At 47.9% G+C, this 25,749-nt stretch overlaps 1 protein-coding gene and 1 long non-coding RNA gene across 11 annotated transcripts in view; one reads left to right on the forward strand and one right to left on the reverse strand.

Moving 5' to 3' along the window:
• The first annotated feature begins 1,500 nt into the window (after window positions 1-1,500).
• Window positions 1,501-25,175, forward strand: LOC144822674 (uncharacterized). 2 transcript variants are annotated; one of them, XR_013608671.1, is made up of 4 exons: window positions 1,501-1,662; window positions 1,752-1,960; window positions 2,800-3,024; window positions 24,417-25,175. It is a non-coding gene; the product is annotated as an uncharacterized LOC144822674 (long non-coding RNA). The 2 variants fall into 2 exon arrangements; XR_013608670.1 differs by lacking the exon at window positions 2,800-3,024.
• BOLL (boule RNA binding protein) overlaps window positions 24,907-25,749 on the reverse strand; it is a 1,385,263-nt gene continuing 1,384,420 nt past the window's right edge. For 5 of the 9 annotated variants that reach the window (XM_078680450.1, XM_078680447.1, XM_078680446.1 and 2 more), the window contains one exon: window positions 24,908-25,042. Coding sequence is in view for 2 of the 9 variants with exons in the window: in XM_078680451.1 (XP_078536577.1) it covers window positions 25,031-25,042 (12 nt within the window). In the remaining 7 variants the exon portion in view is untranslated. Of the gene's footprint in view, window positions 25,043-25,749 lie in introns of all 9 variants that reach the window. The other 4 variants (XR_013608667.1, XR_013608668.1, XM_078680451.1 and 1 more) reach the window with 4 other exon arrangements.

A 25,749-nucleotide genomic window follows, 5' to 3' on the forward strand; every position in this document is an offset into this window, starting at 1 on the left:
ACCAGTTGAGTATGATTAGTCAAATGTATATATGTATATATCTATTTTATCCATTTTAAAGTATCATATGGCTCAGAAACCATATCAATGCTTTTACAGTATTATTTTATAATTCTGTCTTTACTGTATGCACTTTACTTAACTATAAGTATTACAATAATAGCGATTCATTTCTCTTGTATGAGAAAGGAGACTGATCAATAAATAACATCTTTTATTGAACACGCCCGTCTTTTCCTTATCTCTACAATCTGGTGAAACTAAGAATGCACTGAACTGACTGAGTAAAATAAGTTGTCTTTTGTTTTCACACGACTCTACAGATACACTCTTGATTAGGGGAGAGCAAAGTTGTCATGTTCTATGGTTGTCAGAAACTAAATCCCTTCTTGTCTATCCAGGGAGGTTAAAATCCTCCTTGCCTATTTGAGAAAGTTTCTAGTGAACTCTGAGCTAGCTGGCAAACACAAAACTTTAAGTCTAATATCGTCGGTAGAAGACCTAGTTAACCTCTGCCCTAGGTCTATACTATTGAAGATATTATTCCAATGCGCAGAGCCTATTGGGATAATAGGAACTACACTACAAGCTTGATTATCATGGCCCCACTCAGGCGGTACTTGGCATAGATTTGCTCCCTGGTTTGGCCCAGAAGGGTGACCCGCTGCGGGATATCCGCTCCTGTATCCTCCGTCTGTTGCGTGCACCTCGCTGCAGCCTACGCCGCCTCACCAGCATGTAAAGTCCAGGCATTGTGGGAATCCCCAGGCTCCAGCTGCATGTCCTTAAATGTGTTTGGTCAGCCCTGCACCTGTTGGGAGTGACCTGACTGTTTTTTGTAAAAAAAAAAAAAATCAGTACTGGTTACCACCTGATTTGAGTTCTTCTTAATTTGCGCGTCGCAAATAGCGATGTTCTCGTTTTTCGCTTTTAGCGATTTTTCATGAATGCCAATTGCGACTTTTTTGCGACTTCGCAATCAAATTCGCAGAATCCATGGCTTCTCGCTATTTCCGATTCGCAAATGCCCAACCTCCAGGAATCTGTGAATTTAATAGCAAATTCGCTATTTATAAATTGCGCTTTCGCAATTTTGGTTGTTTGGCTTCATGAATCTAGCTGAGTGTTACATGAGTGGTCCCATCCACTAGATGGATACTGTGAAGGACTGGCTTTTAAGCTATCTTATTGATTTTTTTTAGGGGAATCGGGTTAACCAAGCATGGATGCCCTTTATTCTAAGCATGCAGCAATGTTATGATATTCATTTGCGCATGTATGCATGTAACAGCGGACGTGTTTTGCTTCCACACCTTCGAACATTTAATGTAGGAATTTGAGCTATCGTTCACAGTCCGGAGATGTTACACGGGCTGCCTGGGGAATGACTAATAAAGTTGTGAGCGTCTGTCGGTGCCATGACTACGAGGCACAGAGACGCGCATGCGTGGTGTGGCCCATTGAAGACGTGGCTACCCCCAGTGGACGGCTCGGCGCAGCCCGTCCATTTGACTTGACTTGGCCTTGGCTTGCCGTCATTTGAATACTACCACTCCCGGCTACCCCTCCTATCCCATCATTCTTTGCGGCGAGAACGTCACACGCCAGACTTGGAGGACGTGGACGGCGTTTTGTTGAATACAGGAGAATTACTTTTCAAAGGTAAACGCACTTGCGGGTTCCTCTTTATCATCGTTTTGGTCCATAATATATTCAAGGGACTCAACAAAGGATTGAATTTCCGTCCTCAGATTGGTGTCCAAGCTGGAAGCATGGAGTAAAGCGACCAGTGAGGTCCTGTCGTAATATCGAGATAAGCTTGATAAACGCTGGGTGGAAACATGACGAGCAGGATGTTATAGCATGCATTAACACATCTGCCATTTTTTGGCAGGACACTCTTAAATTGGTACCATATTTCTAGGAAGTCATACACAAGACCTAGGAAGTCATACATTTGGTAAGTGACTATTGGCCTCCTTCTTACCACGTTGGATTAGATTTTTGTGACAGCAGGTGTTAAGATTGTTCTTTGTCTTGTGTTTGTCTCTTCCAGAGTTTTCACATCGTTATTGTTTTAAGGCAGCAGATTTGGTCTGTCTATTGAATAATTTAGGCGGAACGCACCGTTGGGATGTGCGTTTTTTCAAATATATGGTCGTAGGAACCTTCTAAATATGAACTGTTGTTTTCTCTCTTTTTAGAACTTGATGGTCCTGATGAGAATCCTACAAACATTTGGGTTCGAAACGCTTCGACCTTTTTTTGTTTTGTCAAACAAACCATGTTATGTAATTTATCCACTGGTGTAGTGAAGTAGCTGTTGGATATAGGAAACTGTGGTCAATCAGAATTATTTTCTGCACTGTAGTGAGAGTTTATAGGATTTATTTGGTTGTTTGACTTTGGTATTTTGAATGTGACCCACCAGGTCAGGGGACACTTAAAAGTTACTGTATAGTGTGGCAAGACCCGCCCTGGTGTGGTGGTTGGATGTTGTGTGTGTGGTGTAAGTGCTTGGTGAATTTGTGTGAGGTATGTTTGAAGGTTTGCATTGAATGTGTGGAGGTGTCTTTGAGATTGCTAGAAATGTAGTCTTATATATATATTTCCTTTTCTTTCTAGTGTTAATGCACATTTATATGAAAGCGTTTTTTGATAAATTGAATTGAAAGATATTTGCTAAATAAAATAATTGATGGCACAGTTAAATGTGTTGACCTATAAGTGTTATTCTGAGGTTCTGTCTAGTAAACAAGTCTAGGAGTGTTGCTCAGTACTGGCAATTGTTCTGTTTAGTTACTTGTGGGAGACAGCAGAAAATCCAAAAGAACCTCCATGTGACGAAACAAGCTGTGTATCTACAAACCAACAAGGCATCGTGTGTACCTTTTCTCATATGCAAATCCCCCATTCCCTCCCTTCGCCATCAGCGCTGAGGAAAATGTTGGACGCGTTTGGCACTGTTGATGAGTAAGATTTGCGGGCTCCATGTCTTTTCTGCAGCTACATTCAAATCTACAGGTTAGTAGTGGCTGTGTTTAACAGCAAAGTAGTGACTAGTGCATATCTCTGCATCTGCTTCTTCAGGTAGTGGCATCTCTAGTTTCCCACCAAAACCAACTTTAAAAGAAGAAGCAGTGGTTTAAAACTCTACTGTAGTAGACCCTTCTTAAAATCCCAAAATAAAGGCAACGCATAGCCTCTAACAGGCTGAGAAGACACTGTGCCAATTAGGCTGGCAACATACAGTTCAGTGTCAATGAACCCATTTGTTTTTAGGGAATACAGTGGAGGATTTGGTGTCTTTCTCACCATTTTGCCAACGCCCCTGGAAACAGTGAGAGAAATGGGTGGTTTATCGATTTATGTGGGTCCCAGCTTTCCAAGGATGCATCTGTGACAGATGAGGCAGGAGGGGTGCTTTCTGGAAAGAGATTCCCCACATCATGTTCACTCTCCTGCTGATTTATTCAGTGTTATTATCTCTTCCTAGTACCATGTCTTCTGACACCTTTGAGCTTCTAGGCATTCTAGGCATTCTTGTAGTGGCTGCATATGCAGTATATCATTGTGTACTAGGAAAATGCATGAAGTCATGCAGTTGACGAGGTATACTACTTGTCTGACTAGTGAGGCTGTGGATGATTTCAGAAACACAATTGTCAAATGTAAGGATGAGTTTTTTGTCCAAAGACTTTTGCCTGTAGCACATCTGTTTTGGCCCCCATGTACTGTATTATATGTACCTAGTGAAAAAAATAATTTTGATTAATCTGGACAAAAAGTACAGTATTCCAGTATTTTATTATGATATAGCCTATATATTCCTCTGCACGTGTGTTTTGACTTATATTAGTCTAAAGTGCTTAGATCCTTTTTTCTCCATCTCTGTATAGTTACAGCGTTCCAACTATGCCTTGCTACCTCATACCTGTACTATACGCAATATTTTTGCTATGTACATGAACTTGATGATCTTGATGATGATTACACCTGCCTCTGTAAAGCGCTCTGTTATCTGCAAAGATCTTGTTCGCGCTATATAAAACTTTCCAAATAAATAAAATAAATAAGAGCCAGTATAGTTAGTGTTAATGTCGCACTTAATTTTGATGCCAAATTGGCTTTTGTCAGCCTATCATCCAAATTCTGGTAGAAAAATATTCCCTTCTTCTGCAGTACTGCTGCTACTATTGCCATACGTTAAAAAAATGTCCTTGATGCTAGCCTCCTGCCAAAAGGGAGGACACAAAATTGATAGTGAGGGTCACACTTAAAAGCAGAGAAACTTCAAATACGTCTTGTAGATGAGCATGTGAAAGTAGCAATTGTGCACATCTTCTGATGACAGTTAATCTTTATTGATGAATATAAGGAAATATTTGATGAAGAGCTAGCTTATGGAATTTCTCTGTTTTGACCCATTTGTTGGCATATGTTAAGCCCAGGATAGTTTGAAACTTTATATTCTGGCTTTTTTCCTGAACCAATAAGTAATTGGATTAAAATTCCTTGCTTTCTGCAACCTTCTCAATAGCTCCTTGACCAAGTAGAAGTTTTACAGCCTCGGTCAATTGCTTGCAGTGTAGTGGTTTTACCAAGCAAACACAAGGAAATGATGGACGGAGTGCTGAAACTTTTCAAACACTCTCCCCCAGTCACAGATCTGGGTTGAATCCATCATCATTCTTTAGCTCACTTCGCCACCCCAGTTCAGACACAGCTATATGCAAATCAGTCTTGACCCTGTGCCTCATGGGAACCGTCCAGCCTGAAATGCCAAGCCACGTCTTCCCTTGACCGGAAACAAGCATCCTGGATCCGGTTTCGGGGTAACACACCTCATCAGCCAGGCTAGCTTGATTCCAGTGGCAAAGTGAGCAGGGGGTGGTTTTGACACCACCAGTTGAATGGAGTAGAATGGAAGGTGGAGAAGAACAGAATCTAATTCTGTAACCAAAACTGACAATATTTACTACCTCTTTTTGGCTACGTTCTGCGATGAGTGAAAATGGAGGAAAATTACCCCCCACTAGGCCACCATCAGTGCGCTGAACAGTGGTGGCAGAATGAAAGAATCACTGTTTCGATGGAGGGCCTTATTTGAGCTGCGGAGGGTTGTTGAGAGTCCTTGTTTTCTTGGGATTTACATCTCTAAAAAAACAGTTTTTGCAGTAGCTGTTCCTGTTGCTTCCTTTTCCAAAGGGTAATATGTGAACACTGTTGTAGATATCTTTTAAACTGTACTTTCTTTTTCTCCACGCCAACTTATTACAAGGTTTCTGTTCCTGTCCTCACGTGCTGGGGTTTTTCATCTGCATGAGTTCAGCATGAGTGCCAAAGATTGAAGAACCTGAACAAGGGATATCTATAATCTTTTGTTGCTCCTGGTGGGTCAAAGAGGCGGGTCGCAGCCACAAGCTGCACCTCACTGAGATGTTATTGCATGTGCTGAGTTCTTCCAATTCAGCAGAGTTCTTGGAGATACTTGTAGTCGAGTCTGGGATGATTATAACTTCCTGCACCCGGAGCAATAAACCAGACCAAAGAGTTCCATGGTTCATCAACTGTACAGGCCTAGCAGTGTGGTGGAGCTTGGAACCCTCACGGCTGTGGTCGAAGTCGTACATACGTTTATCCAAACATCATCCATCCTCTCACGTTTTTGGGCAAAGCTGAGGAAATGGATCTAGGTGCATCGTAACAACTCCTGGTACCAGACACAGAACCAGGAACTGTCTCTCAGCTGAAGGAAGCGTGTGTGACTGACTTAGGACATAATGGTCCTAGTTAGCTGAATGAAAATACAATGTGTACCCTTCTATTCACTTAGCTAGCTAGGACCAATATATACTAAGACAGCACTTATTTTTTAAAATAGGGTAATGAGTTTCCTCATTAATTATAGTGATCCTGAGCATCACAACACCTATTTTAGCACACTTTTTCATCACCAATCTACATATACCACCTGAGCCCACACACCTTCACTTCACCTGATGGCTTAGAAAAGATCTCCGATAAAGAGCAAACTAGTGGGTGCCCATCAGGCATTGCAGCCACGGCCCAACAAGAAACTAGCCCAATGATGAAGCATTACACCCTTTGGGGTATGTGTGGGCAAGTACTCATCTTGGAGCATATTCCTCCTCCTGGAAACTGTAGACATTAACCTATGTGTTTAAGAAACTGCACACCCCTTTTCTAATACCTCGAGGAATCAGACCAGGTCAGACTAGGAGCTGAAAAAGAGGATGAAAACCCCTTTGTCCCTCAGGAGCTGGTGCAGTGAGAAGCAGTACGCCAACTTTCCTCTGCTTCATCTTGAGGCAACCTCCCTCCCTACCCTGAGGTGCCTATATGGTGTCGACAGATTTTTTTTTGATAATCAAATTTATTGATTTCAGAACATATAAGCAAATCAGCAAAAACACGGAGGACAATAATTCTGTTACATCTGCAAGAGCAGTGCATCCCACATTATTACACCCCATGAAATACCATCAGTAAAGTGGTTAAGCCAGTCATTCAATATCCTCCACAGTGCCCAGCCATTTACCCCACACCCTACAATATTTCCTAGGGCATCCACGTGCCATGTACAAAGCTTTTTCTTGGGTTGCGCACCAGTCCACTCCCTTTCGCCACTTCCCCAAGGCCGGTGAATTGGGACATTTCCTTTCCATGCCGCCGCTATGTCGCATTTGGCTACGATAATGGCTGTGTTAAAAAAATTCTTGTAATTTCTGGACCCGTCCAAACCATCCGTGATCCATAATAGTGAGTGTTGTGGGTCGTGGGAAACCTCCCATCCTAGGACGTCTGTAAGTTCTTCCTTAATGGCCCCCCAAAAACCTTCCAATTTAGGACAGGACCAGACCACATGAAAAAAGCCTGCTGGGGTCTGGCCACACCTTGAACATGACGTGTCGGGGCGCAAGCCTGCTCGGTGGAGGCGCAGTGGAGTGAGGTAGGCAGCATGTAGAGAATATAGCTAGATTAGCCTAAGTTTGGCAGAGGCGGTGATTGTCTTGGGTGCCATAAGGGCATCTTGCCAGTCCACCTCGTCCAAGGGCCCACCCACTCTACCCATTGATCCCTCAACTTGTCCAGTGAGGTGGGGGTGTTAATGACTAGGGTGCCATATATGCGGGAGATGCCCCCTCTACCAAGATCCCCCAACAGAGTCTGAGCCTCACTAGGGCTGTATTCCGGAAGTTAGGTGTCAGTGGTGATGTGTGCCTGGAGGGCATGTCTTAGTTGTAAATACTTGTAAAATTGGGAGGGGTGTAGGGAGTAACAGGTTTGCATATCTTGGGAGAGCTTGTGGCCACCAGCCCAAACATCCCCAAGTTGCGTGATGCCAATAGGGTTCCAAAATCTGAACCCCCGCAGACAACTAACCCCCCAAAGCCAAGCCCCATGCCACAGGGTTGTACATTAAGTCAATGTACACGACCAGCAAGTGTGACGTAACAATGCCCGCCAGGCCAGCAGCACGGACTGTGTCACGTCCGGTAATTGGGTCGGGATAGGCCCCCCATACATCATGACTTGGACTTTGGACAGTCCCAGTTTGCTCAGTTCCAGCCGGTAGGCCGGGTCAGACCAACCCCCATTGAATCAGTCATGGACCACTAGGAGACGTGTGGCTAAAAAATACAGGTGCGTCAACCCCATGCCCCGTCAAAAGAGGGAACCCGGCATGTGGACAGGGCCAGGCGCGCCCTTCCCCTGCCCCATAGAAATTTGGTCACTAAGCTATCCAGTTCCCTAAACTAGGACCTAGAGAAGCAGAAGGGACTATTTTGGAGGACATAGAGAAACCTGGGAAGGATCCTCATTTTAAACAAAGCAACCCTGCCCAGAGGGTTCATTGGTAACGTCTTCAATTTTTGGCCTTTTTAACCAATGGGGTGACATTAAGGGACCAACCCAACTCAGGAAGCAGGGTGACCCATATCCCCAAATACTTAAAGGAATTGCATCGAAGCGGTATGTTGGACTGCCAGTCATAACAGTCTCTTGATAAATGGAGTGGGACCAGCACCGATTTCCCTGGGTTCAGTCAAATACCTGAGACTTGCCCAAACGTCTGTAGAATCCAGAGTCAATGTGGTTACTCCAGAAAGAGCAGGGCGGCATCTGCGTATAACGCGATTTTGTCCGTTTCGGTATTCGGCCATTCCCAGCCCCTAATGCGCTCCTCAGCCCGTACCAGGGACCCCAAGGGCTCCATCGCCAAAGCGAACAGCAGGGGTGAAAGGGGACATCCATGCTGTGTACCCCTCGCAATGGGAAGGCTTCGGACAGTACATCGTTGACCAGGTCTCGCGCACGCGGCTGTGTGTAGAGTACACGGATCAGGGCCACGAACCGGGGTCCGAACACCATTTCGGCCAATACAGCTGCAGATAAGCCCAGTCCACCGAGTCGAAAGCTTTTCCAAAATCTATAAGCAGAAGAGCTAAATAGGGGGTAAGTAAGTGTTGATGGGCCAGAGCCAGCTGCAACCGCCAAAGACGGTGACGGGTCGCACGCTGGGGCACAAAGCCACATTGATCCGGGTGGACCAACAAGGGCAAGTAAGGCTTCAGGTGCTGGGCCGAGATGGTGGCGTACAACTTAATCTCTGTATTGAGGAGGAATATGGAACGAAAGTCCGCACAATGAGGGGAGGGAGGCTGGGATTTCGGGAGGTCCATGACAGTGGCAATGTCCGTCCAGATGGGGCACAAGAGTGTCACGGTAAAACGCATAATATTCTTGGGGAAGGCCGTCTGGGTCTGGAGTCTTACCCAATGACATGAGGGAAATTGCTTCCTCGATTTCTTTCCTAGATATGGGGCGGTCCAGGTCTTTCAGGGCAGCCGTCTCCAACCGTGGGAGACGTGCGTTACCTCTTTCAAGGAGAACTTGAAGCAGTAGGTCGGGGGTTTGTGCTCCGTACAAACGCCGATAATAAATGGCGAATGTGCGAGCCATCGCTAATGGGGCACTGTGCATCGAGCCCTGATCATCTGCCACCTTTGGAATTATACGGTTCCCCCTGGGGTAAGTGGCCAGCCTGTGCAAAATCGTACTGTTTTTTTCTCCACCCGTATACCCTCACCACCGACGACCTCCAGAGAAGCTTGGCTGCATCCAGGGATAACTGCCTAATCGCGGTCCGGAGGTGAGCGAGTTGCCGGCTCATGGCGGCGTCCTCAGACAGGGAGAGTGATTGTTCCAAGCGGAGCGCCTGCGCCTCCCTCAAAGTAATTTCACGCAGCTGCGCCTGTCTCTGCTTCTTAAGCTGCCCCTTCGCAATGCCGCTTATGGTGGCCTTCCCGACCTCCCACAGGGTACCCGGGGAGGACACTGAACCCACATTGGTAAGAAAGTACTGTTCAAGCTCTTTCCCTACCACCTTCTTGACATCTTTGTCTAGGAGGAACCATGTGTGGCGGGCTGTACTAAAGAGCACTGGAGAGTGGTCTGAGATTCCTCTAGGTAGGATGCGAATGTCAACAATTACCGAGCAGTCAGTAGCGGGAACGAAGATTGCATCTATGTACGCCTGTGTGTGATGGGCTGCAGAAGTATGAGTAAAGCGGCTGGTGCGCGGGTGCCAAGTGCGCCATACATCGATGAAGCCTAATAACTCAAACCAGGTCTTTAGCTGTTTCGCCTGCGCCAAGCAAAGGCAGGGGGGAGACCACATTGAAGTCGCCACCAACGACTGTGGTGCCTAGAGGGAAAGAAGTCAGTAGGGCCACGGGTCATGGGTCACCTGGGAAAAGGACGAAAGGCACCCCACGGGAGCCTCTGGAGAAGCTGGAGTGCCATACTCTGTTGTACTCATAGCGAGCGAAAAAAGGGCAGCAATTACCCTGGAGGTGTGTTTCTTGGAGCAGGAGGATGTCTATGTGAAGGCGTTGTGGGTAGCGCAGGACTGCAGTACGCTTAAGCCGGTCCAGAAGGCCATTAACGTTCCATGACAGGACATGAAGAGATGTCCCCAAGGTGGTGTCCTATGTCATGGTGGGTGATTCCTGGGTCTACGACCTGTCATCTCATAGGGGTGTGTGGAAGCATGTAGGAGCTCACAGGTATATGAGTGGTTGCATGCGCTAGGAATGATTGTAACCCCATAGGAAGATGCAGATGTCGATCCGTGGAAGCTGAAACAGAAAAACAAAAAGAACAACCTAGAAAAGAAACAATCCCAACCCCCCCTTCCCTACACTTCGAGAACAGAAGCATCTGTCGACCCCCCATTTAACAATACCAAACTAGAAAGCTTGGGTTGGTTGCGTGGAGGACCCCTCCAGAAGAATGGATTAGCAGTGAATCAGCAATAAGACAATGTAGCTGATAATAGAAGTCTGCCAGTGTCAGAGGACCCCGCCGGTGAGGCGCCCCAGTCCGGTGGCAGACATGCAGCAAACCTGACCCAGTAGGTAGTTAAAGAATAGGAGAGTGGGAAAGGTCCAAGTCCATCTTGGGCGAGCCCACCTGGGCCAGCGATGAGGATGAGCCTGATAAGTTCTCGGTGGATCAATGCCTGTTGGGGGGCGGAGAGCCAGATCAGCTGGAGGAGTCCCGAAGACCAGGGGCTGACAAGCTTGAGGATCCGAGTGCTGCTGCCTGTGACCGCCGCCCCTTACGAGACCTCGTGCGATGTCAGCGTTGACGTCCCGGCGACCTCGACCCCTCAGATTGGGAGTCCACCCGCTCTGATGAAGGGTCACGCCGGAGGCGAAGGGGGTGTTCCTCCGTCAGCCATGTCCATGCCGCCTTGGGCGAGTCGAATTGCGCTTTGCCCTGGAAAATGACCCGAAGGCGGGCAGGGAACTGGAGCTGGTGCTGTAGGCTCAGGGCACGGAGCTTGTTCTTAACCTCCGTGTATGAGCGCCGGAGATCCTGGACTTCCCTGGTGTAGTCCGGGAATATCATGATTACATGATTTTGGAACTTGAGGGGACCTGCTGCCCGTGCTGCCCGCAGGATGGCATCACGATCCTTGAAGTTGAGGACTTTTAAGATGATAGGTGGGCGGGGCTCCGGGAGGAGGCCTGGGCGCCAGGGATCTGGGAGCTCTCTCAACCACCACGTCAAAAGGCTGTCTTTAGTCATCCATGACGTAAACCAGCATTCGACGAAGGTGGTCGCCTGGTTTGTATGAATCACCTCAGGAAACCCCACGAGGCGGAAGTTGTTGCGACATGCACGGTTTTCCGCATCTTCAGAACGCCTATGGAGTTCCCTGGTGTGGGTGTGAATGTAGGCCACCTGTTCCTTCAGCTGGGAAATGTCATCCTCGGCCGTGGAGATACGGGAATCAGTTGCCGCCAGCCGCGCGGTGGCATTGCGGAGGTCCTGTCGGAGTAGGGACACGTCTAGCCTGATTTCTCCGATCTTCCCCTCAATGGATGCCTGCGAGGCACTGATGGCCTGAAGGATTGTGTCAAGGTCTCTGTCCTGGGTGTGGGGGGGTGGACCCCCTGTCACCCTCCCGGGGGTTCCAGCTCAGAAGTGGTAAACTAGTCCATTTTGTTCTGTGTGGGAGCCGGCATGGACTTAGGGACTAAGACCCAGAGTCTCCCTGATGGCGAGGGCAAGAAATGGGGGGAAACCCATGTTCAAAGGAAGTATTTGGGGAGGCCGGGAACACACAGGAGTACTGAATGTTCGTTCACGGTCCATGGATCACCCAAGACACAGGCAGCAAGGGGACACCGTCCACCGGGGAAACACGGCACAAGCAGCGCTGACCACAGGTCCAGGAGCGGGTTGGGAGGTCGGTAGAGCCTCCGGATCAGAGTGGGCCCAGATCAAGTGAACACAGCCCAGTATCACCAACCGGTCCACGGCACCCCAGGCATCCCTGCACCGCCAGCGCTAGGCCCAGGTGACAGGAGGCCAACCAGCGCAAGGGGCCACCCCTGGTAGGAAGCCCAGAGGACACCCAAGGCAATGCTCTTCACTGCCACCCGATGTGGTGGCCGAGACCGCCCATCCTCAAATGCAGAGTTCAGTGCCTCAGAACCTGAACCAGTTCAGTCCCCTCAGCGTCCCGAGGTCGCGGACCCATGCTCAAAGGCAAGGGCGGGTGGGGGCCACAAGCATGCCCAGCCAGTGAAGGGTCGGAATCTCAAGGACTTGCGCTCGGAGAGCGTCCTCCGCCACCCGGCGAACTCACCCACCACCAGTCCAGCCCCACCAACGCCTCAAGCCACAATCCAGGCCCCTCGAGCCTCCATATAGCTAGGCCGATGGAGGGAAGGCCCTCAGTTCAATCTGGGATCCGGATGGAATGGGGGGCACCCGTAGCTCTTCACACAACCCGCTGCCCAACAGCTCAGCCGATTCCCCCACCCCAGGGACCGGAGGGAAATGAGGCACCCAGTGACCCGGCCGTAGGCTCGTCCGATAGGGGGGAACGGCCCAACACCACTGTCACTGCGGGCCCCACTGCAGGCCCCGCTGTCCCAAGCACCTTGGGTCAGCCAGAAAGGGTTCCCTCAAAGGGCCAGAGCACGCCCGCTCACAGACAGCCTCGCCGCAGAAGGGACACCCGGAGTGTCCCGCAGGTCCAGGCCCATCAGAGGGAAGGGGGGGGCGGCGAATGTCCCACACCCGCTCCGCTGCCCGATCCGACAGCCGGTCCCCCCCCCCACTCACCGGTAGGATCAGTGAAGACGTTCTCGGTCCAAGCCGGTATGGCCCCGCGGCTCACAGGCCCCCTCCGTCGCCACTACAGCCGCATTTTAGGCCTCCTGCCAGAAACTCCACTTTTGGAGTATAAATTGTAGGTCACTCCCTAAGCATAAAGAGAATATTTACGATTTCATAGCTGAAGAGAAACCCAACGCCTTGTTTCTCACTGAAACTTGGCTTCATGAAAGCTCTGGTCCGGATATTGCTATGGCCATTCCTGAGATACTGGTAAAGGGGGTGGCATTGCCATAATATTTAAATCCAACTATACGTGCAAATTTGAGGCCCTCCCTTTGCCAGATTGTGAAGCTGGACTTTTTAAGTTAGCCATTAGTCCCCAGTTTACTCTGTCAGGCCTCCTGATTTATCGTCCCCCTGGCAATTCCAACGCCTGGGCTTCCTCCTTTGCAGATACCATCGCTCCTGTACTCCTGAAGGCCGCCAATTTTACTATTCTTGGCGACTTAAACCTTCATTTTGAGGATGGTCAATGCAACGTTAGCAAAAAGTGCCTGTCGGAGCTGGAAGCTCTCAATATCCACTTGTGTAACGCGGGGCCTACTTATATTGCTGGGCATCTATTAGATCCTGTTCTTTCCAACCTTCCATATGAATGTCCTTCTTCTGCTCGCCCTCTAGAATGGTCAGACCATTTTGCTGTTTATTTTTCTCTTTCTCGGACTAACTTATCGTCCTGCCATAACAGCAATAAGAAGGAGTATATTCGCCGATGGAGTAAACTCGATATACCCAGTTTTAACAGGCGTTTGATGAGTACTTTACCTGACATTGAGTTATCTGTATCTGTGTCTAATACCGCAGTATCCACCTGGTTAAACTCAGCTATTGAAGAGTCTCTCCCTCTGACACTTAAGACTTCTTCCCATCGCTCTCCGGCGCGCTGGTTCTCTGACGATCTAAAACGTATGAGATCCGACTGCAAGACTTTTGAAAGGAAGTGGAGACGTTCCTACTCCCCTTCCCGTAAAGTGGCCTATAAGGAAGTTCTCAAAAAATACCATCATCACTGTAAATTGGCCAGAGCTGCACACATTGTTAACACTGTCACGACTGCCCAGAATTGCCCCCGCACCCTTTTTTCGGTGGTGAAAAAACTAACGGGTGCGGACCAGGCACCTGCCCCTCCCGTCTTAGACAAGGCTCAGTGCCATTCTATTGCAGACTTTTTTATAGAGAAAGTTGAACGCATTTACAAATCACTTAACTGTCTTGATTCTGGTGATACATTGTCATCTGGACCCGCGCTGACTCCTGTGATCCTGCCTTCTTCCCCGACCAAACTTACTGATTGGCTGTTGTTTGATGACGCTTCCTTTTCTTCCTGCCTTAATAGCATTAAGTCTGGCTCTCCACGCGACCCGTTACCGGCCAAACTCCTAAAACAATTGGACCTCGGCCCACGGCACGTGTTAATGCAACTTCTTAACCTGTCGTTACTGGATTCCACTGTTCAGCAGGAATGGAAGCACGCCATGATTTTCCCCTTGTTGAAGAAAGCCGGAGCGGATGTAGCCAATTTTTCCAACTTCAGGCCCATCTCATTGCTCCCTATTCTTTCTAAGATCCTGGAGAGGCATATTAACACACAACTAACCCACTTGGTGGAGAGCTCGGGATTTTTACATCCATCCCAGTCAGGTTTCAGAGCACATCATTCTACCGAAACCACACTACTGGGTGTGACCGAGAGTTTGCGACACAGTGTCGACCATGGTGAAACATCTGCCCTCATTTTACTTGATCTGAGTGCGGCGTTTGACACTGTGTCGCATTCCATCCTCATTGAAACTCTACGGTCCCTGGGAGTGGAGGGTTCTGCTCTTGCCTGGCTAGCCTCCTTCCTAGGTGGCCGCACTTTCCAGGTCTTTTCTGTCTCTGCCTCCTCTAAAATTTGTCCATCGGCGTATGGAGTTCCTCAGGGGTCAATACTCAGTCCCCTATTATTTAATATCTATGTCAGACCTTTAGCAACCATCATTGAAGAAGCTGGTCTGATCTTATATTCCTACGCCGACGATACTCAAATTATTTTCTCTCTTTCCAACAAGGAGGGCAATGACATTTCGGCACTGAAAGTGGGTCTGACCCGAGTCTCTGAATGGATGAAGAGAAATTTTTTGAAGCTTAACGGTGATAAGACCGAGGTGGCGATATTGGGCAAGGGTAAGGACCTATGGGGCCCCCATCATTGGCCTATTGACATGGGTTCCATCCCTTTGCCCGTGGCTGTGGTACGCAACCTCGGGTTTCTCATTGATGAGAATCTTACTATGAGACAGCAGGCCGTGAAGGTAGCCTCAATGTGTTTTGTCATCTTGAAATGGCTTCAGAAGATTTTGTGGATGCTGCCTTCTTCGAAACAGAGAACCGCGGTCCAGGCACTTGTGATCTCACGCCTGGACTACGGTAACGTTCTCTATCTTGGAGCCAACCAGAAAACAACTAAAAAACTCCAAGTTGTTCAGAACGCGGCTGCCCGGCTTCTCCGAAATGTTCCGAGGAGAGCTTCCGCTTTACCAGCACTTCATGACCTTCATTGGCTTAAAGTCCCTAGCCGAATTAAATTTAAAGCCCTGTGTCATTTATTTAAAATTAAACAAGGCTTAGCTCCCAAATATCTTCAGGGCTTGGTTCAGGCTTACAAGCCCAGCCGAAAATTACGATCTTCTGGAAACGGAGATTTCGCCGTTCCCAGATTTAGGCTGGTTAAAATGGGAGGTCGTTCTTTCTCCCATTTGGGTCCTAAGATGTGGAATGCCCTACCCGTGACCCTGAAGACGGAGTGTAATCTTCTCCGTTTTCGCAAGGGTCTTAAAACCTGGGTTTTCAGCAGTAATGTCGGAGGTTCTTCTAATTGCATTTTCACTCTGCTAGTTCTTCTCTAGTCTGTCCCTAGCGTCGGGAAACCCATTGTGGGTAGCTGCGCGCATTATAAGTTTAATAAAATAAATAAAATAAAAATAGGCGCCAGCCACCATGCTGGCCGATCCAACATCGGAGCCTTCCGGGTGTAGGGCCAAGCACAGGATAGGGGCTGCAGATATGGCTCGGGCCGCTCCAGATTCCGCCAGTCACGCGGCCTCCCTCTGCACCACCACTCAAGCGGCGCCCAGGATCTGCCGGCAGGGGGGAACCCACGCAGAGACGGGCAGGCCGCAACTGGCCAGCACCGGAGACACAGCGGGGCAGCGCCACCAGTTGAGAGACACACAGAGACCAGGTAGGAGTCCCGGATGGGTGCCGATGTCTGCTGTATTCGAGGCAGATGACGGAGGGGTCCGGAGCACTCTAAGAGTGCGACAGACATCTTGATGCCTCAGGCTACGTCCGTCGGTGTCGACAGATTTTACACCATAGAATGGAGTGAGAATCTGGGAGACGGATGATACAAACATCATCTTTGTCCTTCCAGGATTTCTTACCTCCACATGAGGTGCATCTGTCAAAAATAGCTGACATGGTGCACAAACATGAGAAGATAAACATCTCAGAGAAAAAGACAGGAACATGGGTGATCACTGAAAGTAAATGATAGGAATCCAAAAATTGACAATAGAAGTAGAATGAAGATAAAAAAACATGAAAAAAACGAAGATTTGAATTAAACAACAGCTTCAAAAAGTCAACAGTGTACAGGAGATCTCTGTTGTGAGCTGGAAAAACAAAAAGCCTCACTGACCCTGCACTACTAGATGGACAGTATTTGGCAAAATCTGTATTCAGCCTAAAAGAGGATACCTTTTTCCTTTATTTTAGGGGTTTTAAAAAGGGTCTGCTAGGGTGGTGTTTTCTAACAAATGTACCTGTCCCAGAAACTGACCCTATCCGGTGGAAACAGACCTTCTAGAAGTACAGGCTCCATTCTACTAAAGTCATATAAATTTAACAAAAAGAAAATCTACAATCAATCCTTTTCAGGAATTGCACCCACAATCTGGAACTCCCTTCCTTCAGATACCATGTGCAACCCTTCCACTTCAATCTTCATGAAAGAAGTAAAACTGCTACTAGCCAACAGATTCCTCCCATACTGACGTTATTCCTCCACCCCTCAATCACGTCATCATCAAGTTCTGAGTGGTCTTTCCTCTCCCAACCTCTACACACAGCCTTGACACGTATTGGAATCCGCCCATGTCGGCATTGAGGATCAACTATGAGACCCTCTCTCGCTCTATTCCACTCGCTTGTGTATGAATGCCAATTTTTTTGTATGTATTTTTATGTATATCTCTTTTCGTTTGTATAATGACTACCTTTCGTTATAATGGTAAAGCGCTCGGTCACCCACAAGTTCTTCCCCACTGTATATAAAACACTGCAAATAAAAATAAATGATACTGTAAATTTTGGCAAATAGATTTATTTTTCAAAATGAAAAAGTAAGAACGCATACAAAAATATATAGAAAAAGTTGCCTTTTGTAAGTCTGATTTCTTTATAAAAATATTTAATTAAAAATGCTGTTACAGCATGCTGTGCAATCGCGCTGGGAGATTCTATTGATTATGTATTCAGAGAGAATCCCATGACGTAGAAGCAGACCGTAATTCCCAGCATTAACCTCTGCAAGAAGTAACATCACTGCACTTTCCAGCATTCCACCTCTTCAGGAAGTGACAACATTAAACATACAACCTAAAACTTCTTGCCTCCTTCCTACTTTCATTAGCTTCTAAAGGCTTCTCAAACCCACTAAGGGCGGCCATAACACAGATAAGGGCAGACAGACAAGGGTTTCACCACAGACGCAACCTCATACATATTTCACTAAGCACCAGACACCCTCAAAATGAACAAACACACATTAAAACTCATGGTCATTAACTTGCGCTCTGCTGTATTCACTCTCCAGAGCGTGCAGATCTCATCACACATCACAAGCTTGACACACTCTTGATCAAGTAAACATGGCCAACATCTACATTCATGCATACCCTAGACCTTCCTGTTCGCCCAGGCTATAGTATCCAGGTGTGTGGACTCCACACATACAAAGGGAGTAGCCCTGCTGATCATCAATAAGTCCTCCATAATCAATACCAAACTCCATGGAGCTCTTCACATGACACTTTCTACTTACTCTCAGTTTTCCACCTTCCACTTCATCTGCAGGCTTCCTGAACACAGCAAAGACTTCACTGACACATTTTCAGTCCTCTTCACCACGTCATCCACTCAACATGTCCTGGCACCCTCTTGGATGGCTACAACTTCCTAGACAACAAACGCATGATAAAAAAAACACCCTTCTCAGTGTCAGTGACACACACAATATGGTACAGCACATTATACAACCAACACACTACATAAGCCACATGCGTGACCTCATCTTCTCAACATCACTAACTATTCAACGCAAAGCTCCCATACACCTGAACCAACAACCTTGCCAAACCCAACTCCCCTCTCAGCGTCTAGCTAACACACGGAGGATAGCTTAAAAAAGAACCAAGATTCACTAGCCTATAACTTACAGCAAAATTATGTGGATCTAACCATACTCGTAAATTCGAAGCAGTGTTTGCTTACTAATGATTGAAAGAAAGAGAGCCCTTTGAATGCTTCTGTGTTGGTTGAACTGGAGTCAATATTGATCTGTTGAGGTATGACTGAAGTGAAGACTCAAATAATTCTGTGAATATTGGCTCAAATATGCAGGTTTCTAATTTTAAACACAAACAGCACACAGTAAAGATGTTTATATAGCGCGAATAACCTCATTTTTCTATTAATGCTTTGAACCACATTCACTAAGAGCGTACATTTAGCTTGATTGATGATCTCAGCTACGTCTCTAGAATTCAGGCACTAGGCATAAAAAACAATGCAGTACTTTAAGGTTTATGATGGTATTACCTCTTGAGAACAACTTGATATTCTTTTTTTTACTTTAATGCCTTCTGAATAGTTTGATGGTTACTTTCACAGTCTGGCACAGAGTATCAGTATAGCATGTATGATATTTGTTGTTACTTCGCAAATCAACAGTTTTGTGATTCAACTCAGTTGTTTGAAAATCACGGTTCAAAACTATACACTATATTCCTAACACTATTATTGTGTTAACCCCAATTTGGCTGTTTCAATCTAGAGACGAGATAAGCTCCTAGATCAATATCTACTATGAATGTGCCTGGGTGTGCTAGCGAGCTAAGGGCCATGATGGTTGCCTTTGAGTAAGGCAGCGCAGAGCACCTGGGGACAATATCATCCTGATATAAAGGGGAATACAGAAACCGCACCCACCAACCTTAATATCCTGGAGGTGCTTGGCAAGACTATTGGAACCTGCAAACATTCTAGAGCTGTCCTATTAAGACTCCTTCCTTGTTCATTTCCTCCGGTGTACCTCTCTTATTCCTATAAGGCATGTGCTGAGGCATGTGAAGGGCTTAGGATTGCTGATGGTGAGAAAGGGGTATGCTGGACTGCCATTCTAGCCTGCGGAGCTCCTTTGTCTACCACCAGGACCCTGCCAGACGGGGACAACCTTGCCCAAGCTAAGTCAGTGCTGTTGCTTAGAGCAGGCTGTGACAGAGATATTGCCAGGGCATATTTCCCTGGTCTTCATAGACCTTATGTAGTAGCTCTGCCACTCTTTGCCCCAGACACACCACTTCTAACCTTGAAATGAGGATGATGAGTTGTCATACTAGTTTTATGTTTCCAATCTCGACAACCTCCACAGTTACCATGTTCTGATATTGGAAGATAAAAAAATACAACTATTACGTGTTTATTGCCTAACTTACTTCCTTCTCATGACCAACAGATGGAGGTGGCTGTAAATGTTTCCTAAATATTCTACCTGCTGAGAATTGATTCTGTAGTCATGGGTGTTGGAGCTCAGTAAAACAAGCAATATGGGCAAAGCAGATAAGCAGCACCCCAAGCTGAAGGTTGGTAGAAAGAGAGATGCAGCGAAGCCTGTTGGGGAGGTTGGCGGTGAAACAAGGATCTGAGTGTCTCTCTCTCTGCAATTCCACAGAATGTAGGGTCAATGTTCCTGGAATGGATGGACAGTATATCTAGAGTGGGCACCAAATTGGATCCATTGTACTTGTAAAGGTAGAACACATGCAAAGTGGACTGAATAAGTAGGACTCCAGACTAGAGCGAATAAAACAAAGAATATAAGACCTGATGGACTTGGTGTGTGCGACATCCTCAGATGTTTGTGCTCTTTAACTGCAAATTATTAGAATGCAGTCTTAACTAGAAGACCTAGAGAGGCGCTTCAGGAGGTATATTACTTGGATCGTGAGCATAGAGGAGAACAAGGGGGACTTTAATTGTGTATCTGATACTTCCCTGGACCGGTCACATCCCCCTTTACTAAATGCACCGGCGAGCAAACTGGCGCTTGCGCGTTCCAACTGGCAGCGGCGTTGGGGGCTAATTGATACTTGGAGGGCCCACCACCCGTCAGACAGGGACTACTCCTTCTTTTCCTCCCTTCATGAACTTCACGTCCGCATAGACGCCTTCCTGTGCTCCCCGGTAGTGCAGGGTGAAGTGTCCCATAGCGAATACCTAACGCGCACGATTTCCGACCATAACCCGTTGCTGATGTACCTGCGATGGTCGCAGTACCGCCCACGCATTCCCACCTGGAAACTTCGCCCAGAGGCATTAGACGATCAGGTCTTCCGGACCACGATAGCCACGGATATAGTCGTATTTTCGGGATAACGCGGGGACTGCGGGATCGGCGACAATCGAGTGGGATGCCTTTAAATCAGTGGTGCGTGGACGTTGTACTGCAGCGGGGTCGGGGGTGCGGAAGACCCTGCTCAGCGCAGTTGACCAGGAGGACGCGAAGCTACGCTCGCTGGAGAAGGACTGACCCGAGCGCCCAAACATTCAGGAGGCACTCCTTGAGGCGAGGGAGTCGGTGGCGGCGACGGTAGAGCGCCTCAGATGCTTCGATCACAAAGCCTACCTTAGACGTGCGCATTTGGAACGGGACAAATCCGGGGCGCTCTTGGCCTGGCTAGCCAATCCGGCTCGCCGAAGTTCGGTTGTCCTCGAACTCAGAGATCATGCGGGAGTGGCGCGATACGACCAACAGGGGATAAATGAGTTATTCCATGACTATTACACAGAGCTCTATCGCAGCCGGGTGCATCCGCGGGAGGCTGAATTCCAGAGCTTCCTGGTGGGACTGGATCTACCGGAATTGGATGAGGAGGCTGCAAAACCTCTAGGGGCTAAGAGTGATGAAAGGGAGGTGAGAGTCGCCATCAAGAGTATGGCGCGGAACAAAACACGGGGCGCTGATGGCCTGCCAACAGAGTTCTACCACACCTACGTCGACCTCCTGGCACCCCGACTGACAAGGCTCTACAATGAGGATAAACGTCTGGGCAGCCTACCGAAGACCACTGGCGAGGCGCTCATTGTCCCCCTATTGAAACCTGGCAAGCCACCTTGGGACAGGTCGGCGTACCGCCCGCTGTCCATGCTTAACCTGGACTACAAGATCTTGAGCAAGATCTTGGCGACACGCCTACTTCCCCACATGACCACCCTGATCCACGTGGACCAATCGGGCTTTATCCCGACCCGCAACACCGCGCTTAATATACGACGGCTTCTCCATGTTCTGGAGGCTGACACCTACGAGGTGGACGAGGCAGCGGTATTTGCTGATGACATGGAAAAGGCTTTTGACAGCCTGGAATGGCCGTATCTTTTCCATGTTATGAGCGCCATGGGATTGGGTACGGACTTTGTGGACTGGAAGGCACTCTTATACAAGAACGCTACGGCGAGAGTCAGAACGGGAGGTGTGATATCCGAGGCTTGCGTGGTGGGGAGAGGCACGCGGCAGGGTTGCCCACTCTCGCTCCTGTTGTTTGCCATAGCGGTCGAACCGTTGGCGGCGCATGCCCGTATGGGACGAGCATATCAGGGATTGGACGTATATGGGCAGGTGCATCATATCGCATTATATGCTGATGATCTCCTGCTGTTTCTGGCGGACACTGCGGCCTCCCTGAGGGGAGCTAAGGCTCTACTTCAGGCGTTGAGCAGGGTGTCCGGCCTCAAAGTGAACTGGGAGAAATCGTACCTGTTCCCGGCTAGGGCGCGTGGGCCATGTCCACACTCTTCGGAATGAGTGACCTGGGAGGAGAGGAGCCTTCGATACCTGGGCACTTTAATCTACCATACTACCATCGACATTCTAGAGGGCAACCTTGGATCGGCAATCCGACTCACTAAAACGAACTTTGACTTCTGGGGTACGCTCCCCCTTTCCCTGGCGGGAAGGGTGGCACTCCTTAAGATGGTGACGCTGCCTCACCTGCTCTATTTTTTTCGGACCCTTCCAGTCTGGATCCCGGCGAGCTACTTTCGTCGGCTGCGGTCCATGGTGACCGGCTTCCTGTGGGGCTCAGGTAGGCGCAGGGTGGCGCTGACCACGCTTCTGCGGCCTCGAGCTGAGGGGGGGCTAGCGGTGCCGGACTACGAGCTGTACTACCTGGCGGCCCAGCTGCAGTGGCTGACACAGTGGGCAGCGAGAGCCACAAGGGAGGAAAGCGGATCTGATGAGCCGGTGGGGCCAGTGCAGGTGATCTCCCGGATCATACTGGGCCTGCCGATGGGGGACCTCCATCTTACCCAAGAATTTGCGACGGTTCGGAAGTGCTGGAATAGATATCTGCGGAGGGGCCACATTGCGGTGCCGTATGCACCGAAGATCCCGCTCAAACTATGCAGGGCGCTCCCGCACAGGGGCTCATGGCACCGGCTAGAGAACTGGGAAGACCAGGGTCTGATGACCATTGGGGACCTCTATGACAACGGGGCTCTCATGCCCTTCGACCTCCTGCGGGATCGCTACGGACTGCCGGGGGGGGACTTCCTCCTTCATGCGGCGATGACTGCGGCGATCCGTAAATACTGGAAGGTGGGTTTGGTGGAGCCTCCGCTATCCACGGGTTGTCAATACGTAGTAATGGCCGTGGGGACGGTTAAGGCTATAACGTGCCTCTATAAACGCATGACTGCGGAGGCTCAGGCCCCGCTAGCAGTTCTGAAGGCGAAATGGGAGGCGGACTTAACGACGGAGATCCCTGACACGGCGTGGTCTGGCATAGTTGAACGGGCCTGGAAAGGGACGCGCAATGCAAGGTTTCAACTGGTGCATTTTTACATCCTACATAGAGCGTACCTGACCCCTGACAAGCTCCATAGGTACTTCCCGACGCACTCAGCAACCTGCCCACGCTGTCCGGCAGAGGTGGCTGATTTCCAGCACATGTTCTGGTCCTGCCCGGCACTGGGCTCCTTTTGGCGAGGGGTGGTGGAGACTCTGCGGGAGGCCACTGAGAGGGATTTGCAACCCACAATGGCACACTGCGTCCTACACTGGTTCCCACACACTTCGAAAAACAAAATCACTAGTAAATTCCTAGACCTTGGTCTGCTGCTAGCGAAGCGAACCATAACGTCCCAATGGAAGGCAAATAGGGGGCCCACAGTGGAGAGGTGGCGAGCGGAGCTCATTAAATGGGCCGCCTGTGAAGGGGAGATACGTCTGCAACTGGCACTTAGGGCAGGCGCTGATACTGCTATGGAACGGGCCCGGGCCTGGGGGCGGCTGGTACTAGAACTCACGCTACCGTCCTCTGATAGCGAGGACTCCCCTGCAGGTAGCCCTGGGCCTTAGACACTGTGGCTTGGGTGGGTGCTCAGCCCAGCTCCTTCCTGAGATCGCCCCGCGCCTTACGTGCTGACTGCACTTTCCTACAGCTTAATCCTGATTGTCGGGCTCGTACCTGCTGTGCCCGCGGAGAAATCGGGCTTGCTCCTGTGGACCTCTGACATGCCAGGGGGGAGGGAAGTGGAATAGGGGGTTAGGGGGGCAAGGGATGATGGGGTTTAGGGGGGGGACTGGGCGGAGGGGGGAAGTTATTTGTTATTGTTCAAATGCTCTCTGGAACAGGTGCGGGGGGAATAGGAAGATTAGAAACGCAGCCATATGCGCTACCTGAGAAATAGCTCTCTGTGAGGGCCCTGGCAGGTTTTAGCGAATACTGGCCAACTGTATACTGCCGCTCGACCTCCGGGGTGTGAGCTGAATGGCCGTGTTAGACTAAGATTTCCATATCAGAACTGTTGTACCATGACTGTAAGACACTGCCTGCATTGATGACTAATTTGTACGCATATTCCTGCTGCAATAAAAATTCTTTAAAAAAAAAAAAAAAAAAATAGAGGAGAACAAGCAAATTATGGACATGCAAATCTTTATTGAGTAACTGCTACAAGTACTGTTTGGGGCTGAGGCCTTTTCGAACCCTCTTCAAATAGAGCATGCACAGAGAATTCTTGCTGGTGAGCAACCTCTTGGTACACCCCCAAGAATCATAAGAGCACATATCATAAATTAACAACATAGAGGCACAATACAGAACCATGGCAGAGGGACGAGTAAGCTAAAGTATGATGGGTCCAGACTGATGATATTTTGGACTTCATCACAGCTTTACTGTCGGCTAGAAAATCCTTCCAGCAAATCAGGAAAATACTAAGGGAATACTAGGATTGTCCAGAGGAAGATTTATAAGCTAGAGATCACTTTCTAATTACTTTTCTTAACTGACTATGAATCGTCTAGATGTGTTTGCACTAGCCTTCTTAGATGTTCATCACCACTGACTTTGTACTTTTCTCTACAGGTGAAGTTCTGCATCTCTTCTCTGTTGGCTGCTGGATTAAGTAGCACTGCTGGAATATGAAAAGATATAAATTGCGTGCTGATCTCCAAGGGTTTCTCTCATTAGCAGGCCTGAAGACTAGCACTGGTTACATGCTGGGGGTGATCTTTGTAGATGTTCATGCCCAAAATTGCTGCAGATACCATGAGGATATGGGAACTATTGTGAGAAATAACAAGCAGATCAAGTAGCACGTTAGTCGCAAAAACTCACTGCTGATACTTTTAATCCTTATTGTTCATTATTTCCCAATTCTTATGGGTGCACAGGTAGGTTAGCGCCTGTAACCAATAAACTGTATTTTACTGTGTTTCCTTTTAACACAGTGGAACCTGTTGCACTAGCTATGCAGTCTGGCACAATATTGTTCAATTTCTTCTACTCAGTCAGTTTATGTATCCACAAGCATTACTCCAATATTGTTTAGGATTAATCCAATTTTTGTCAAAATGTCTCTTTCTATCTTTTTTCTTATTTCTTCATTGTGTATTTGATATCAAGGTATACAATATTTCATCTGTGTGGCAATTAAAATTCTTCATAATATCCCAATGCATTTCACGCTGTGTGCCTCATCAGGGGTATTTCTGAAACAGTTGGAAAAACTTGATTATAACTACTCAGAAACTGTTACATTTGTCTAAATCAACACAACATTAATAATTTCATTGAGTTACAATTTTGGAACACATTTCTAATAATAAAGAAAATAACTATCAATTTTAAGTGATATTCTTCCTGATTACATGTGTTTAATATTGGCAATCTATTATTATCAGAATATGATTATGGTCACAATATTTCTAATCTTGAACCAAAACATTCATGTCTTTGCAAGTATCAAAGTCTCAAATGTCTCATCAACGTGACAATGTATCATGGTAAAGTATTCAAACCATTAGATTATCAATATTAATAATGCAGCAGGACCACCCAACCTCCAATTTAGGAAAAAGCAGAAGGTGTAAGAAGGAGCAGGTGAAAGACTAGGACAGGTCTCTGTCTTGAGCGGCACTGTGGGTGAAAAAACGTTGACTAGAATGTTGCTTTGAGTGATCACCAAGGCGAAGATTAAGTCAAACGTTACACCTGTCATTTTGTTATTTGTTAAGGAGGCTTCTAAGAATTGTGTTGGTCTGTTTTGCAGTAACAGAGGTAAAGGGGAAACAAGGGATTCAGACTAGGTGCACAGGGTAAATGGTAAGCTGACAACGTTTGAGACAATGATGTTTTCAATTCTGAGAATAATGTTGAGGAAGAAGTTGATGGGATTGAAGCAAAGAGTTTATGGGCA

The sequence above is a fragment of the Lissotriton helveticus genome, chromosome 3_1 (assembly GCF_964261635.1).
Source record: "Lissotriton helveticus chromosome 3_1, aLisHel1.1, whole genome shotgun sequence".
In the NCBI taxonomy this organism is placed as follows: domain Eukaryota; kingdom Metazoa; phylum Chordata; class Amphibia; order Caudata; family Salamandridae; genus Lissotriton; species Lissotriton helveticus.